General features: G+C 45.4%; 1 protein-coding gene across 2 annotated transcripts in view; it reads left to right on the top strand.

Moving 5' to 3' along the window:
* The window catches only part of LOC138283889 (tetratricopeptide repeat protein 24-like), a 304,911-nt gene that overhangs the window by 27,052 nt on the left and 262,923 nt on the right, over nucleotides 1-14,936 (top strand). For both annotated transcript variants that reach the window (XM_069222092.1, XM_069222094.1), the window contains exon 2: nucleotides 12,724-13,407. In XM_069222092.1, the coding sequence (XP_069078193.1) occupies nucleotides 12,744-13,407 (664 nt within the window). In that variant the 5' untranslated portion in view covers nucleotides 12,724-12,743. The remainder of the gene's footprint in view (nucleotides 1-12,723; nucleotides 13,408-14,936) is intronic.

Here is a 14,936-nt window from a genome sequence, read left to right as displayed (position 1 = left end):
AACGCTCTCTTTGGGTCCAGACGGTGCAGTCTTTCTTCCTCTTTGGAAGGATGAGGCGGAGGATAGAACGTGGACAAAGTAATTGCCTGAGCCAAATGGAAGGGTGAAACAACCTTCGGGAGGAAAGCAGCCTTGGTCCTCAACACCACCTTATCCCCATAAAAAGTTGTATAAGGGGGCTTTACTGATAAGGCCTGCAACTCACTCACTCTCCTTGCTGATGTTATAGCTATCAGGAAGACTGTTTTTAAAACCAAATACCTTAAGGGGCAAGAATGCATAGGTTCAAAAGGGGACCCCATAAGGAAAGTCAGGACCAAGGACAAATCCCATTGTGGCATAACGAATGGCTTTGGAGGATATTTATTTAGAAGACCTTTCAGGAATCTGATAACAATAGGGGATTTAAATAAAGATGGTTGGTCTGGAAGACATATGAAGGCTGACAAGGCCGATAAATAACCCTTAATGGTAGCCACTGCACAACCTTTCTGCGCTAGAGACAGAGCAAAAGACAAAACGTCCGATAGATGAGAATGCAACGGATCAATCTGCCTCTCTCCACACCACGCAACAAATTTAGACCATCTATTAGCGTAGATAGATTTAGTGGAGTGTCGCCTGGCCGCTAATATAACATCCACTACCTCAGGCGGGAGAGAGAAGGAACTCAGGTTGCCCCGTTCAATCTCCAGGCATGTAGGTGCAGACTCTGGAGGTTGGGGTGTAGAACCTGCCCCTGCAACTGCGAGAGGAGGTCTGCCCTGAAAGGGAGATGGAGCGGAGGGCACATTGAGCGTTGGAGAAGGTCGGAGTACCATACCCTCCTTGGCCAATCCGGAGCTATTAGGATGACTAGAGCCCGGTCCTGGCGAATCTTCCTCAATACTCGAGGAATCAAGGGTATGGGAGGAAACGCGTAAAGCAACTGGCCGCACCAGGTTATTTGAAACGCGTCCCCCAACGCTCCCTGCATCGGATACTGGAGGCTGCAGAACAACGGACAATGCGCGTTCTCTCGAGTGGCAAACAGATCTACCCGAGGAAACCCCCACCTCTGGAAGATTAAACGGACTTGATCTGGATGGAGACGCCACTCGTGGTCTGCCGAGAAATGGCGACTGAGACTGTCCGCACGCACGTTCAAGACCCCGGCCAGATGGTTTGCTATCAAGCAAATCTGATGGTCCTTTGCCCAGGACCATAGTCGAAGAGCTTCTCTGCAGAGAAGGTACGACCCCACTCCTCCCTGCTTGTTTATGTACCACATCGTGGTAGTATTGTCCGTTAGGACCTGTACCGACTGACCACGAAGGGAAGGGAGGAAGGCCTTGAGAGCCAGACGTACAGCCCGTAACTCTAACAGATTGATGTGAAACATCTGTTCCTCTGGAGACCAAAGACCTTTGATCTCCAGATCCCCCAGATGAGCTCCCCACCCTAGAGTGGAAGCATCCGTTATGACTGTGGCCACTGGTGGCGACTGCTGGATCGGCTTTCCTTGTGAAAGATTGTTGCTTGCAATCCACCACTTCAAATCCACAGCAGCATCTCTGGAGATCTTGACAGTACTCTCTAGATCCCCTTTGTGTTGAGACCACTGCCTTCGGAGGCACCACTGAAGAGCCCTCATGTGCCAGCGAGCATGCGTGACCAACAGAATGCAGGAGGCAAAAAGACCGAGCAGACGAAGGACCTTGAGAACTGGAACTACGGCTCCATTTTGAAACATTGGAACCAAATCCTGAATATCTTGAATCCGCTGAGGCGGAGGAAAGGCCCGACCCAATGTTGTATCCAGTACTGCCCCTATGAACAGGAGGCGCTGAGAGGGCTCTAGGTGAGATTTGGGCTCGTTCACCGAAAAACCTAGGTCGAACAACAACTGGGTTGTTGACTGCAGATGATGCGACACAAGCTCCGGGGACTTGGCTTTGATCAACCAGTCGTCCAAATAAGGGAATACTGCTATCCCCTTCCTTCTGAGTTCTGCCGCAACCACCGACATCACCTTCGTGAAGACTCGAGGTGCTGAAGTAAGACCGAACGGAAGGACCGCAAACTGATAGTGTTGCGATCCCACCACAAACCGGAGATACTTCCTGTGTGACTTGAGTATCGGGATATGAAAGTAAGCATCCTGCAAGTCGACAGACACCATCCAGTCTTCCTTGTTCAACGCCAAAAGCACCTGTGCTAGGGTCAGCATCTTGAATTTTTCCTGCTTGAGGAACCAATTCAAGATCCTCAGGTCCAGAATTGGTCTCAAACGACCATCCTTCTTGGGAATCAGGAAATACCTTGAGTAACATCCTCGACCCCTTTCCTGCTCTGGGACCAACTCCACCGCGCCCTTGGAAAGGAGGGCTTGTACCTCCTGTTCTAGCAACAGGAGGTGTTCTTCTGAACAATAAGAAGGGCGGGATGAGGGGCGGGAACTCCCGAAAGGGAAGGGTGTAGCCTTTTCCCACAATACTGAGAACCCAAGTGTCCGTTGTAACAGTCTTCCATTTGGTGAGAAAATGCTGTAATCTTCCCCCTACAGGAGAGGAGTGAGTGGGAAATGGTGGAAGCCTAAGGCTGCTTCCCCTGCTGCACCCCGCCAGAGGATGAGGAAGAGGCAGAGTGCTGCTGAGAGACTCCTCTGGTGCGGACCCTACCTCTCCCCCTGAAAGATCTATAGGGATGGGAAGAGGCAGGTTGCTGATATCTTCCCCGAAAGGAAGAGGAGGAAGAGCCACGCCCAAATCCACGAAACCTCCTGAAAAATCTGGAAGAGGCTGTGGAAGAAGGAGCTTGGAGCCCTAACGACTTAGCCGTGGCCCTGCTTTCCTTAAAACGTTCCAAGGCCGAATCAGCCTTGGCTCCAAACAGTTTGTCCCCATCAAACGGGAGATCCAACAATGTGGACTGTACATCTGCAGAAAAGCCCGAGTTACGGAGCCAGGCCTGTCTCCTTGCCACCACAGTTGTGCCCATTGCTCTGGCTACTGAGTCGGTGGTATCCAGTCCCGTCTGGATAATCTGGGTCGCAGCAGCCTGAGCATTTGAGACAAGATCCAAAAGACCCTGGGGAAGCTCTGTAAACGATGAGGAAATGTCATCCATCAGAGCATGAATATACCTCCCCAGGATACAGGTTGCATTGGTGGCTTTTAACGCCAGACTGCAGGACGAAAAAATCTTCTTCGACTGTGCCTCTAGGTTCTTTGAATCTCTGTCCCCAGGCACCGTCGGGAAAGAACCAGGCGCTGACTTGGATGAACAGGAGGCCTGCACCACCAAGCTCTCCGGCGTAGGGTGCCTAGATAGAAACCCAGGGTCAGTCGGAGCCGCCCGATACCTCCTGGCCACGGCTCTGTGAACTGCTGGGGAAGATGCCGGCCTCTTCCACACCTCTATCACCGGATCCAGCAGAGCGTCATTAAATGGCAACAGAGGCTCCGCCGCAGCTGAGGCCGGATGTAGCACCTCTGTTAAAAGGTTTTGTTTAGCCTCCACCACCGGCAAAGGCAAGTCCAAAAAACTAGCTGCCTTCCGTACCACTGCATGAAAGGAAGCAGCCTCCTCAGTATATTCCCCCGGGGACGAAAGATCCCACTCAGGGGAAGTGTCCAGCCCACTGGCCGACTCCAGTCCACGCAGCCCATCACCCGAGTCCTCTAGCTCTCCTTCCTCCAGGGCTCGTTGGTACTCCTGCTCTTCTAATACACGGAGAGCACGTCTTCTGGAATGAAGTCGCTGTTCAATACGCGGAGTCGACAATGCCTCCGCCGAAGTCGAAGATCGGCGCCGATCTTCAGAAGCCACCGACGCCGCGTCCGGCGCCACAGGTAACTTCGGCGCCGACAAAAGAGCAGCTGAAGCAGATGGACCCACCGGAGTCACAGGCCAAAATCCCGACTTCGACGTCGACGGGATGGAAATCCCCGGGGCCAATCCTTCTGACGCCACCGGAGCGGCCACCGGCGCCGACACTGGCGCCGAGCCCACGTTCCCAAAAGGGAGAAAGGGCATAAAGGGTGCCGGCCGAAGAGGCGCAGGATCACCCAAAGAAAAGGCCAAAGGCCCAGCCGGAGCACCCCCTGGAGCCATCTGTTGGAAGATGGCATACATCGCATTCAAGAATGCGGAACTATCGGCTCCAGGGGTGGGAAAAGCCGGATACTGAGGTGCCTGTCTCGGAGGCGACCCCGACGCCGGCCTCGGCGTCTGCGCCGGAGAAAACACCTGAGGCTCCAATACCTCAATCACCGACGCCTGTCCAGGTGAAGTTGGAGACGCCGGAGAGGGCAACGGCGTCGAAGGATGCGGCGTAACCGTGGGACTGATCTCCCATGTCCTTCGGCGCCGCTCCGAAGACCTGGAACGAGTCTCCTTCGAATGACGCCGAGATTCTCTACGGCGCCGGGAGTCTCGATGACGCCGATGTCTTGGAGAAGAAGACTTCTTGTGATGCTTCTCCTTCGATTTAGCCATAAACAGCTTCGCCTCACGTTCCTTGAGGGCCTTTGGATTCATATGCTGGCATGAATCACAAGTCGAGACGTCGTGGTCGGAGCTCAAACACCAAAGGCAATCGGAATGAGGATCCGTCACCGACATCTTGCCTCCACACTCACGACAAGGCTTAAATCCAGACTTTCTCTGCGACATTATTACCACAGCGAAAGACTACGCATCAAAAATACACTGTAACCAAAAAAGTAACAGTTGCTCCCTCGAAGATAACCGTTTCGAATGCACGGAAAAAAGGGAACTGACGTCCGCACGTCGTCGAGGACCTCTTATTGCCTGTATGACGTCATACGGCGTCGCGTGGGCTAGAGTGACGTCCTCGTCGACGTGCAGAGACTAGTAAGAAGATTTCCGTCGAATGCTGGCGCCATGGGAGTATTCATTAGGTGAGGAATCCACAGGTAGTTGTATCCATCAGAATATGTGATGGATGAGCAAGGCCATACGTTAAGAAAGAATTTACGACAGACAAACAAGTGAGAAATTATCCTTCACTCAAATAGGACATTTGCTTGAATGCAGAGTAGAACAGCTGCGCGGGTTGCTTGAGATACAATAAGTAGCCAACAGTAAAGGCCTTCAGTTGAACCTTTCAGACAAGGGGCAGTTATAGGCAACATGTATATGTTCATGTGCTAACCCAAACAAAATCATTTTATAGCTTTCCTATGTAAAAGTAAAGAACTATCTAGACAATTCACCTAATTATTTCCTAGTGATTGCTGTCAGTTGCTGCTGTTTCATTACTACCATACCTTGCCATATTACTTTCCAGGAAGAACTTTTCACAAATACCAAAAGAGTGTTTCATAAGATACATAGGGGGTGATTTTAACCTTGGCGGACAGTGGAGGCCTTCCGCCAAGGTACCGCCGTGAAATGACCGCACCGCGGTCAAAAGACCGCGGCGGCCATTTAAACATTTCCGCTGGGCCGGCGGGCGCTCTCCGAAAGAGCGCCCGCCGGCCCAGCAGAAATGCCCCTGCAACGAGGACGCCGGCTCAGAATTGAGCCGGCGTAGTTGCAGGGGTGCGACGGGTGCAGTTGCACCCGTCGCGTATTTCAGTGTCTGCAAAGCAGACACTGAAATACTTTGCGGGGCCCTCTTACGGGGGCCCCTGCAGTGCCCATGCCATTGGCATGGGCACTGCAGGGGCTCCCAGGGGCCCCACGGCACCCCCTACCGCCATCCTGTTCATGGCGGGTTTCCCGCCATGAACAGGATGGCGGTAGGGGGTGTCTGAATCCCCATGGCGGCGGAGCGCGCTCCGCCGCCATGGAGGATTCAATGGGGCAGCGGTAAACCGGCGGGAGACCGCCGGTTTACCCTTTCTGACCGCGGCTGAACCGCCGCGGTCAGAATGCCCTCAGGAGCACCGCCAGCCTGTTGGCGGTGCTCCCGTGGTCGGTGACCCTGGCGGTCACCGGCCGCCAGGGTCAGAATGACCCCCATAGTATTTACTTTTCTTCTGCTCACCGGGAAATTTCTTCGTTTGTGTAAAAAATCTGTACAAGTCCACTAGAAGTCGTATAGGTATCAGGTAGAATAACACACAGAAACAGAATTAACATTTGGTTTGGCTTGACTATTAACTAATGTTATTAACCTGCACCATAGTAAGAAGTAATGCTATCATTAGAATCCTGGCTGAAAATGTGAAAGTCACCCAAATACAACATTCATGTAGTCTCTTATTTAAGATTTTGAAAATGTGTTTTTTCAGGAAAAAGCCTAAAAATTGAATTACCTGTGTAAAGCAACAGTTGTGATGAACGTCACATACCTTGAATAATTTGCAAAGGTGTATACTGTTCTTTCTGCCTGCTTTAAGATGTGTTTATGTCAAAGGGGTGAAAGTTGTGGAGTTGGAGAGCCTGCTTGAAATTGAAGTTACTGTGAACCATCTCTTAGTTGGGAGAGGGCTGCACTGTATTTTCATCAAGTGGGTATTCTGCTGAAGAATGTTTTAACTGCATTGATCACTGCTGTAGAAGGATTAACACTTATGTTTTAAACCAGTGAAGGTGTGCTGACACATGAAATTTTTCTTGAGTCACTGGAGCACATCATTTGTGTTCCAGGTGTACTTGGCAACATTGCATTCTACATTTCAAGTGTGAGTGAGTAGAGGCACACAAATCAATCCTTGTGTAATTGAAATACAGCAGTTGGTGCTGTAGACATGCATACATGGTCAAATGATGTTCTCACAGAACATTAGGGTTGCTTCCCTCTTCCCAGCTGGCAAGCAACTGCCTTTTGTCGTTCATTGTTAGAAGCCATTCTTTCCATGAAATAGATTTATTTGATGGATCCGCTCAACTCAATACCAAAGTCTTCCTTTTAATAACTGAACAGTTAAGTTCAAACATCCTTGAGGCACATGATATGACATACTCCTTTCCACCATGCCTCTGTAATGAAATTGTTCTCAGTCCCTTAGCACAGGTGTTAATTTCAACAATCGTCTCTCAGTCTGGAACATAAGCTTTTAAATTCAGAGCTGTCTTAAACTCCTCCTTAAACATTTGTCATATTCCTCACTCCAAATAAATTCCACACCTCTTTTGCACAGATCTCTCAACACAGTAGACTTACACAGAAGTTTGGGTACCAAATGACTGTAATATTCAATCATGCCTAAAAACAACACAACTTCCTCCTTTTTCACAAGGTTTTTCAAACTCACAAATCACCTCCACCAAACCTCTTCTAGGTCTCACCCCTTTCTGCAAGATACTGTAGCCCAAATTCATAATTTCCTTTGTACCAAACTTGCATTAACTCTCTTGTAAAGTGATCGTAGTACTTTCCCAACCTTGTACACCCTGAAATTGCATTTTTCCCACATTCTGCCAAAGATGAGAAGGTCATTTTGGAAGTTTCTAACAGATCACCCACAAGATCATCCATGAGTCTCTGAAAAATGGACACCACTCGGACAAGCTCAGGCAACTTCCTAAGAAACTTGTAAGAACCCATGCATGTTAGAAAAGCTGGGAAATCTTGTGAACACTCCACCAACCTGACCAGGTGGTATGCAGAAGCTAGATCCAAGAGAGTGAAAATGTTGGTATCAGCCACAGTGTACATAACGTCCACCAAATCAAGTAGAAGAAGCTTATCTACAATGACATCACTCTCTGTTTAAACTTCTCAGGTCTACATACAACTTTATGTCGCCATTAGCCTTTCTAACCATGACAACTTGTGTCAACCATTCTTTTGCTTCCACAGGAACAATGAGACCATTATCTAGATTATCGCTTCAGTTCACAACTTCATGAACATTTATGGGCATTCATCACACCTTAACTATCACAGTAGCGGCGTTCTTCCTGAATGTTATCCTGTAAGAATAATTCCAGATACACCTCCACTTTGGACTAGAAACTTTGGGATATATTTCTTGGGAAAATCCAACATGCATCTTCTACCTGATGCAGACACACCTGTCCTTCCGCATTAGGATCAAGACAGATATCAAGGTCTTTTTGGTGAGGCCAACCCAAAATGCATCCCCTTTCACAGGCACTTAGGTCTTTCCCTTAGTATGCTTTCCTTAAAATTCAATAAGAGCATGAAATTGTCCCAAACTGTTTATCCAATTACTCCTCCTAACATCTCAGTTTGATACCCATTATCCTGGAAGTGACCTTCCCATCACAAAACATTTTTCAATTTTGCAAAGAAATTATGCTCAACATAAATCAAGAATCAAACATCAATTCCATACATTTGTCATCAATTTTAGCTATATTAGACAGGTTACCACATTTCAATAATCCCACTTAAAGAACTACTTCATCACATATCTCACTGAATCTTTATTTCTACTTTTATTCCTGCAGCACTTGACAAAATGTCCTGTTTTGCCACATTTACTACATACAGCTTTGATATCTGAGACTCTTTCCACTTAGCCACGTGATCAGCTAAACCACAATGAAAAAAACTTGCCCTTAAATTGTAAAAATGACTTCCCCCTGTACTTTTCAGCACACTCACATCACCTCTCTTGCTGACATCACTCTCTTCCAACTGTAAATTTGTACTGTAATTTTTGGTAAATTGTTTGCAAGATCGAAGAGCGTCTGCAGTGTTGGTGAAAAAGTATATGTGTCCCTCCACCACCACACCAACACTGCAGCATACAACAAAACAATGTAGGTTGACTGCCCTCAAATGTTTCTTATTTATGGACATACAAGAGAACATACAACAATAGCTAGTGACCTGGGATACATAAGTCAGCAAAGGAACAGTGGCCCCTAAGACAATCATTTTAAAAGAACACTAATTATGGCCAAATGGGGTGTTAGTTTAGCTTATGCAAATACCCATATCATTTTGTATTATAATTTAAAGGACTGTGCTGTTCTTTTCCATATGATACAGACTAAGATCACTTTTATCACACTTGTGTATCACACTTAAAAGTGCACTAAGCATGTTTGTCACTGGCACCCACCTTATCCCTAACTTTTCCTGTATGTTCCAATTAAAACTGCCATTTGTCCATCATTGTTGTTCTTTGGAAACCTTTGTCTTAGAGACACTATTATTTTTGTAATTCAAATGTTTCTAGGCTTCTAGAAAAGTCTTCCTAGGTTTTTGGATAGCTAGCATAAAATCAGGGAAAAAGTCAGTTTTAGACCCATAGTATTCAGTTGTCTGTTTTTCCTTCGCCATCCATAGGACAAGATCCCAGTCCTTGTAATGTAGTAGCCAGGCAATGATGGAGTGCACTGGTGCTCTTGGTGGTGTCCTGGCAGCTAGGGAACTATGCGCTCTACTAACGACAAAACACTGCAAGAAACTTTCCTTCCCAAACATAGTAGATAGTAGTGTCTCAATAACTGTTCCAGTTTAGTCATGTCTGTGGAGTCAGCAATGCCCATTACGCAAAGATTGTTGTGCCTTGATCGTGCCTCCAGTCTTCACATTTTGAGCTGACAACAGTCAGTTTCTTATCAAATCTGCCAGTGTAAAGATTTACGAACTTCACACCTCCCTCAAATCTGATGCGCTCTTCAACTTCAGTTAACCTGGTGGCCTGTCCATTCAGGTGATCCTTCATGTGGCCCAGCTGCAGTTACTGTGCCATTGTTATGATCAATTGCCTGTATATTGTGCTTAAGTTCCAGTAAAATGATTATCATATCCCCCATTGTTGGCAGGGCCAGCTTGAGGGGGGTGCGGCCGGTGCAGCCACACTGGGCCCTTACCTGGAAGGGGAGGGTGCTGACCTCAGGGGAGGGGCCACTGTTTTTAGCAATAACATACAATTTAAAATCACATGATGCAGAGTTGTTCCTTGTGTGTCCAGCTTTCAGGCAGCAATTCAAATGTCAAGATAAAAGTTGTAATTGATGTTCCTGCTAGAGATAGAAATCTGAGTTTTGTCTAGTGGAAATGTTGACTTGCCATAAAGTAGCACAGAGAGTTAATATGCCTGCTGCAAAGAACAAATCTGTATTTTATGTCGAAAGCTGAGTGGATTAGTAATGCCAGCCTTTACCAGCACTATAAAACAAACAAAATATATGTGAAGAAGGGGCTATGAAGAGCTGAGGGGCATGTTTGCTGGATAATCTGAGGGAATCCAAGGAGGAGATCATTAGGGGGGCAAAAAAGATTGGCATAGTGGATGCCACCAGCGCTAAAGCAGGCTCTGATTGTTGAAGCAGAATGGTCAGAGCCAAAAGCTTACATGTGTTTCACATACTTAGTCAGATTTCCCAATTTTAAAATATCAGCGCAATGAGCACAATATCAATGTTGGATTTCTGTAGTATGAATAGAGATAATGACACTGACATTGGTTGAAGAGTGCCAAATCAGAGCATAAGCAGCAGTATCATGCATTATGTACATTTCATTGTCTATATATAAAATGAGGCATTAGTATGAATTCACTGAATTCTGTTATTTAAATCTTCCAGGAGTATAATGAGGTAATGGGAACAGTCAAGAGAATTTTAACAATAAGTCTAGTAATGGATAAGTCTCCTTAATATTTAGATCAAGTACTATAGCCAAATAGGAATGGTCTGCAGTATTTGGTGCAGTCAGCTGCCCGCTGCCTTCTTGACTTGCAGACCTCTGCTTCACAGGACCAGGCCTTGAGTCTCATTGAGGACGTGTTTCTTCATTTAACTGGTGGCAATGCTGTGCACAGCTCCACCCAGGCAACACGGTCCTGCGATCTGCTCAGGCCCAAGCGGTCCATTGGGTGTCCACGGCACAGAAGCCTCCGACCTTCATGGCCCACTGTATGCAAGCCCCCAGGGACTGGGGGGGTTCAGTTTTATGGTGTGCCTTGTCAGCACAGTTGTCACCAGACAATTATGTTAGCATGACTACCATGTTTTGATGGGGCAGAGGCTGTGTGGTTCCAACAAAAAAGTGCTTGCCCTAAACACAGCTGTTATCATTTTCTTTATCCGGCTAACTGAGCCTGAACCTTCCTGGGAACACACATGACATTAAAATGCTATTAAAGTGTCTTAGATAACTAGATAATTTATAGTGTTTTTCTCTGGCAGCAGCACAGAAGGAAGGGGGCAGTCATTATCCTACATGGGTTTTTGGGTCTGGCATTTCAGTGCAACTGTCACTGAACCATTTAACCTACACCAATATTATTCTACAGTTCTTTGCTTCCACACAAATACATAGCCACTCCCATTCTATTTACTGGTAATGCTTGACATTACCATACAATATTCCTTTAAAGCCAGACATGTTGACATTGCTAATGCTTGTCCAGGTTCCCAAGCATGTGCCCAAGAACACTTTTATGCCGGAAAAAAGAAGAATCTCTCCTACCCGTCCACAAACCCCCACACACTGGTTAGATGTAATTCCTGAAGCTGGCTTATGAGATAGTGCCTGATTGATAGATCGATAGCAACAGAAAATCGTCCAAAATCTGGAGGAAATGCTGAATTCAGGGAAGAATTAGCTGGTCGAGTTTTTTCCACCAAAAGGTTAGGGATAGTCTGGTGGAGAATATGTAGCCAGTAGATTCTCCGCCAGATTTTGCACTTTGCTACAAAATTGGAGGATTGTCAATTTCCACAGAACTTTAAATCAGTGTGTTAACTTTTCGAATATCCAATTGCAAAAACTGTGATACATTCACTAGAAATTCAACAGGTATGAGAAGTTGCACACTCCCCTAAAAGACAATAATTATGGTCTGCCCCTTGATTGTCTGGAAACCGAAAAGCTATGATAGAACACCTGCTTTTCTAAGCACTTGGTGACAAACCATTGTTAAGGCTGGCAGTAGATAGCTTTAAAGGGCATTTTCTTGTAGTTTTCCAGCACACAGATATGCTGTGTGTATTAACTTACTGTGCCTCAGGAAATGGGTACTCACGTGTGCATTTGTAATATGGATGCACTCGCATTTGAAGGAAGTCACAATATCATTCGTTTTTCTCAAATCTGAAAATAAGCTTAACAGGACATCCATGTTTTGAAATATTGAGGCCCATATTTATAGTTTTTGACGCAAAACTGTGCATACTCAGTTTGTATCAAAAAGTACAGCGCTGGCTTGCGTCATTCTAGAGCGCCAGCCGGACGCCAAATTTATGGAATGCCACAAGCCGGCGCAAAGGGTGGGCTAGCGTAAAAAAAAAATATGTTAGTCGGGTGCGGGTGGCGGTATGGGAGAAGGGGGTTTTGCACCAAAATATGACGTTAGGCTAGTTTGAGGCAAAAAAAATGCCTCTAACCAGCCTAGCATTATTTTCTGATGCAAAACCCGTGCATCATTTTAGCATAGGGGGAATAATATGGGTTATGGGGTTAGCACCATTTTTTAGATGGGAACGCCTACCTTGCATCTCATTGACCCAAGGTAGGTTCACGCATCTAAAAAAATGGTGCAAACTCCATTATTTTGATGTTAGATGTGTCTAACGACAAAATATAAATATAGAGTTAGTTTGTGGCAAACTTGCATTAAAAAAAATGACACAAATTCGGAGCAAATGAAGTATAAATATGGCCCTGAGTGTATAATGCTCGTGCCCGTTTATGCTTTCAATAAAGTTTAACTGCTCAAGCATAAATTTGAAGTCAATTTGCACGCTTGTAAATGTATCATTTTAAAATGTTTTTTTTAAGTAGAACGGAGATATATCCCCATTCAATTGCGCATTTAATAATATCTATCATTTTTTCTGCAGGTTTTTGTGTATGCGAGGAAATGGCCTCTCTCTCGAATTCCACTACATCTGAGGACCTCTTTAGCAATCAAGCCCTCGCCATTCAGGCTGAAATACAGAAATTATCCAAATCTGCGGTTCAGTACTTTGCCAAGGATGACATCACCTTGGCTTTAACTAAATTCAAGAAAGCCTATCTCCTCTCCTGTAGTGTACCTGAGAAGCATATTCAGAAAGCGTGCTTGTTTAATTTGGGTGCTGCCTATATTTCCAAGGACAAACCTAAAAAAGGACTAAAATGCCTTATGAAGTCGGTGACCAAAGGAAATGCAAAGAGAGATGGGGACTTATACTTTAATATCGGAATTGCTTATGATGCACTAAAAGATCATGCAAAGGCTGGAAAATTCTATGCAAAGGCGATTAATGAGTATGAACAGGAGGAAATCAGCAATATTTCAGATACCTTGATAAAAATGGGGTATGCTTTTGTGGAGACAGGAAACCTTGATTCGGCCGCCCAGGCCTTCCTGTTTGCAGGCAAGGCCTACCAAAAGGCAAAGAAGAAGGAAGATGCCGCCATAGCCTTGAGAGAGGCAGCGAATTATATGATCAGGAGCCAGAAATTCTCCATAACTGAGGTGCTTCAGGCTTTAAATGAGGCTGTAGAGCTCTGCAGAGGGATCACAGATAACCATCTTTTAGGTAAGAACAGTCAACAAACCTACCTCAAATTTGATGGGTGCCAGAGAATGATCTAATAGCCCAAATATAAAAAAGCTAATTCATAATAACATATATCATACCTTTATAACTTATTTATTAAAAACATAATTTGAACTGTTTGATAAACACCTAAACCTGAAAGGTTTTCTTTTGACGGCCCAATGTGAACTCTTAAATATTATGGGAAATATCTAGAAAATGTGCTCTATTATTTTACACTCTTTCCTTTATGTTGAATTCTTATTATGATTTTGAGCGACTGTTGACCTATAAATCAAAAGGTTTAGGTTGAATGGGTTCTGTTTGTTACCAACAAAATAGAACTCCATTCACTCCCTCCTTGCAAATTCGGTGCTTGTCATCCTAGTCCAAACTGAAGTGTCATGGTGTGTAAAATAACAATAGACTTGTGTGCAGCCCCGAATAATTACCAGTGGCTGAGATTAATTCAAGCATTCCATCCACCCCTTTTTTTTGCATATTTTTAAGTCTCACCCTAAGTTAACCAAGCTATACCTGGCTGATGAGTCCTAATAATAGTGAAACCAGTCCTTGGTTGCTTGTGTTCCAGTTCAGGGAGGACCTGGCCTGGCAGTTGGGGCCGGACTATTGCAATTAAAGCACGGTGAAGACTGATTTACATATGACTGGGTGCATACCGAGATGGCATGGTGTGCAAAATAATGATGGATTGGGATGCAGCCTGGAGTAATTACCAGCAGCTGATATTAATTCAAACATTTCATCTATCACTTTTTTCTATACTACAGTGTTATCATATGATCTAAGCATTTATACTGCACATGGCTGCCCAGATAAGGGCTTCCCATGGCACCTCATGCATCAGTCAAAAACAGGTTCTTGTGCCTTAAACAGGTCTTTAGCTGTTTTCTAAAACTGATATGATTAGATATATTCCTAAGGAGAGTGGGAAGTTCATTCCAATCCCTAGGTGCAAAGACACAGAAGGAACTACCTCATTGTCCAACCAGCTTGAAGCATGAAAACAAACCCAGGATGACAACACAATACTCTAGTTGGATGGTAGAGATGGAGCAATGGAAACAAGCTAGTTGCAGCTACCTAATTGAAGATTCAGTGAGCCACACATACAGCCCTAAATCGAATGTGGTACTCTACTGCGAGCCAGTGTAAAGTGAGGAGTTTCTGAGATACAGAGCAAGTTCTCTATAGCTAGCATAGCAGCCTGACTGCCAAATTCTGTATGATATGCAGTCTCTTTTTCATATAGGCAGTAGTCCCCAAATACAAAATGTTGCAATAACCCAGTAGTGTGATAATCAATGACTGAATATTTATCTTTCTCGCTGATGGGCTAAAGAGCCCAAGATCTTTCTCATGCTTCCTAATAAGCCAAAGCATCAGAATGTCAGAGTTTTGGTTTGTGGTTCAAATGAAAGCTTGTTGTCCACCCAAACTCCCAGGTTTTTTACTGTGGATTTAGGTTTGGGGGTTAGGCAGCATTTTAGGCCTCCTACGTGTGTCCT

The sequence above is a fragment of the Pleurodeles waltl genome, chromosome 3_1 (assembly GCF_031143425.1).
Source record: "Pleurodeles waltl isolate 20211129_DDA chromosome 3_1, aPleWal1.hap1.20221129, whole genome shotgun sequence".
In the NCBI taxonomy this organism is placed as follows: Eukaryota; Metazoa; Chordata; class Amphibia; order Caudata; family Salamandridae; genus Pleurodeles; species Pleurodeles waltl.
The sequence above is the reverse complement of the archived record's forward strand: the minus strand, read 5'-3'. Positions and strand labels throughout refer to the sequence as shown.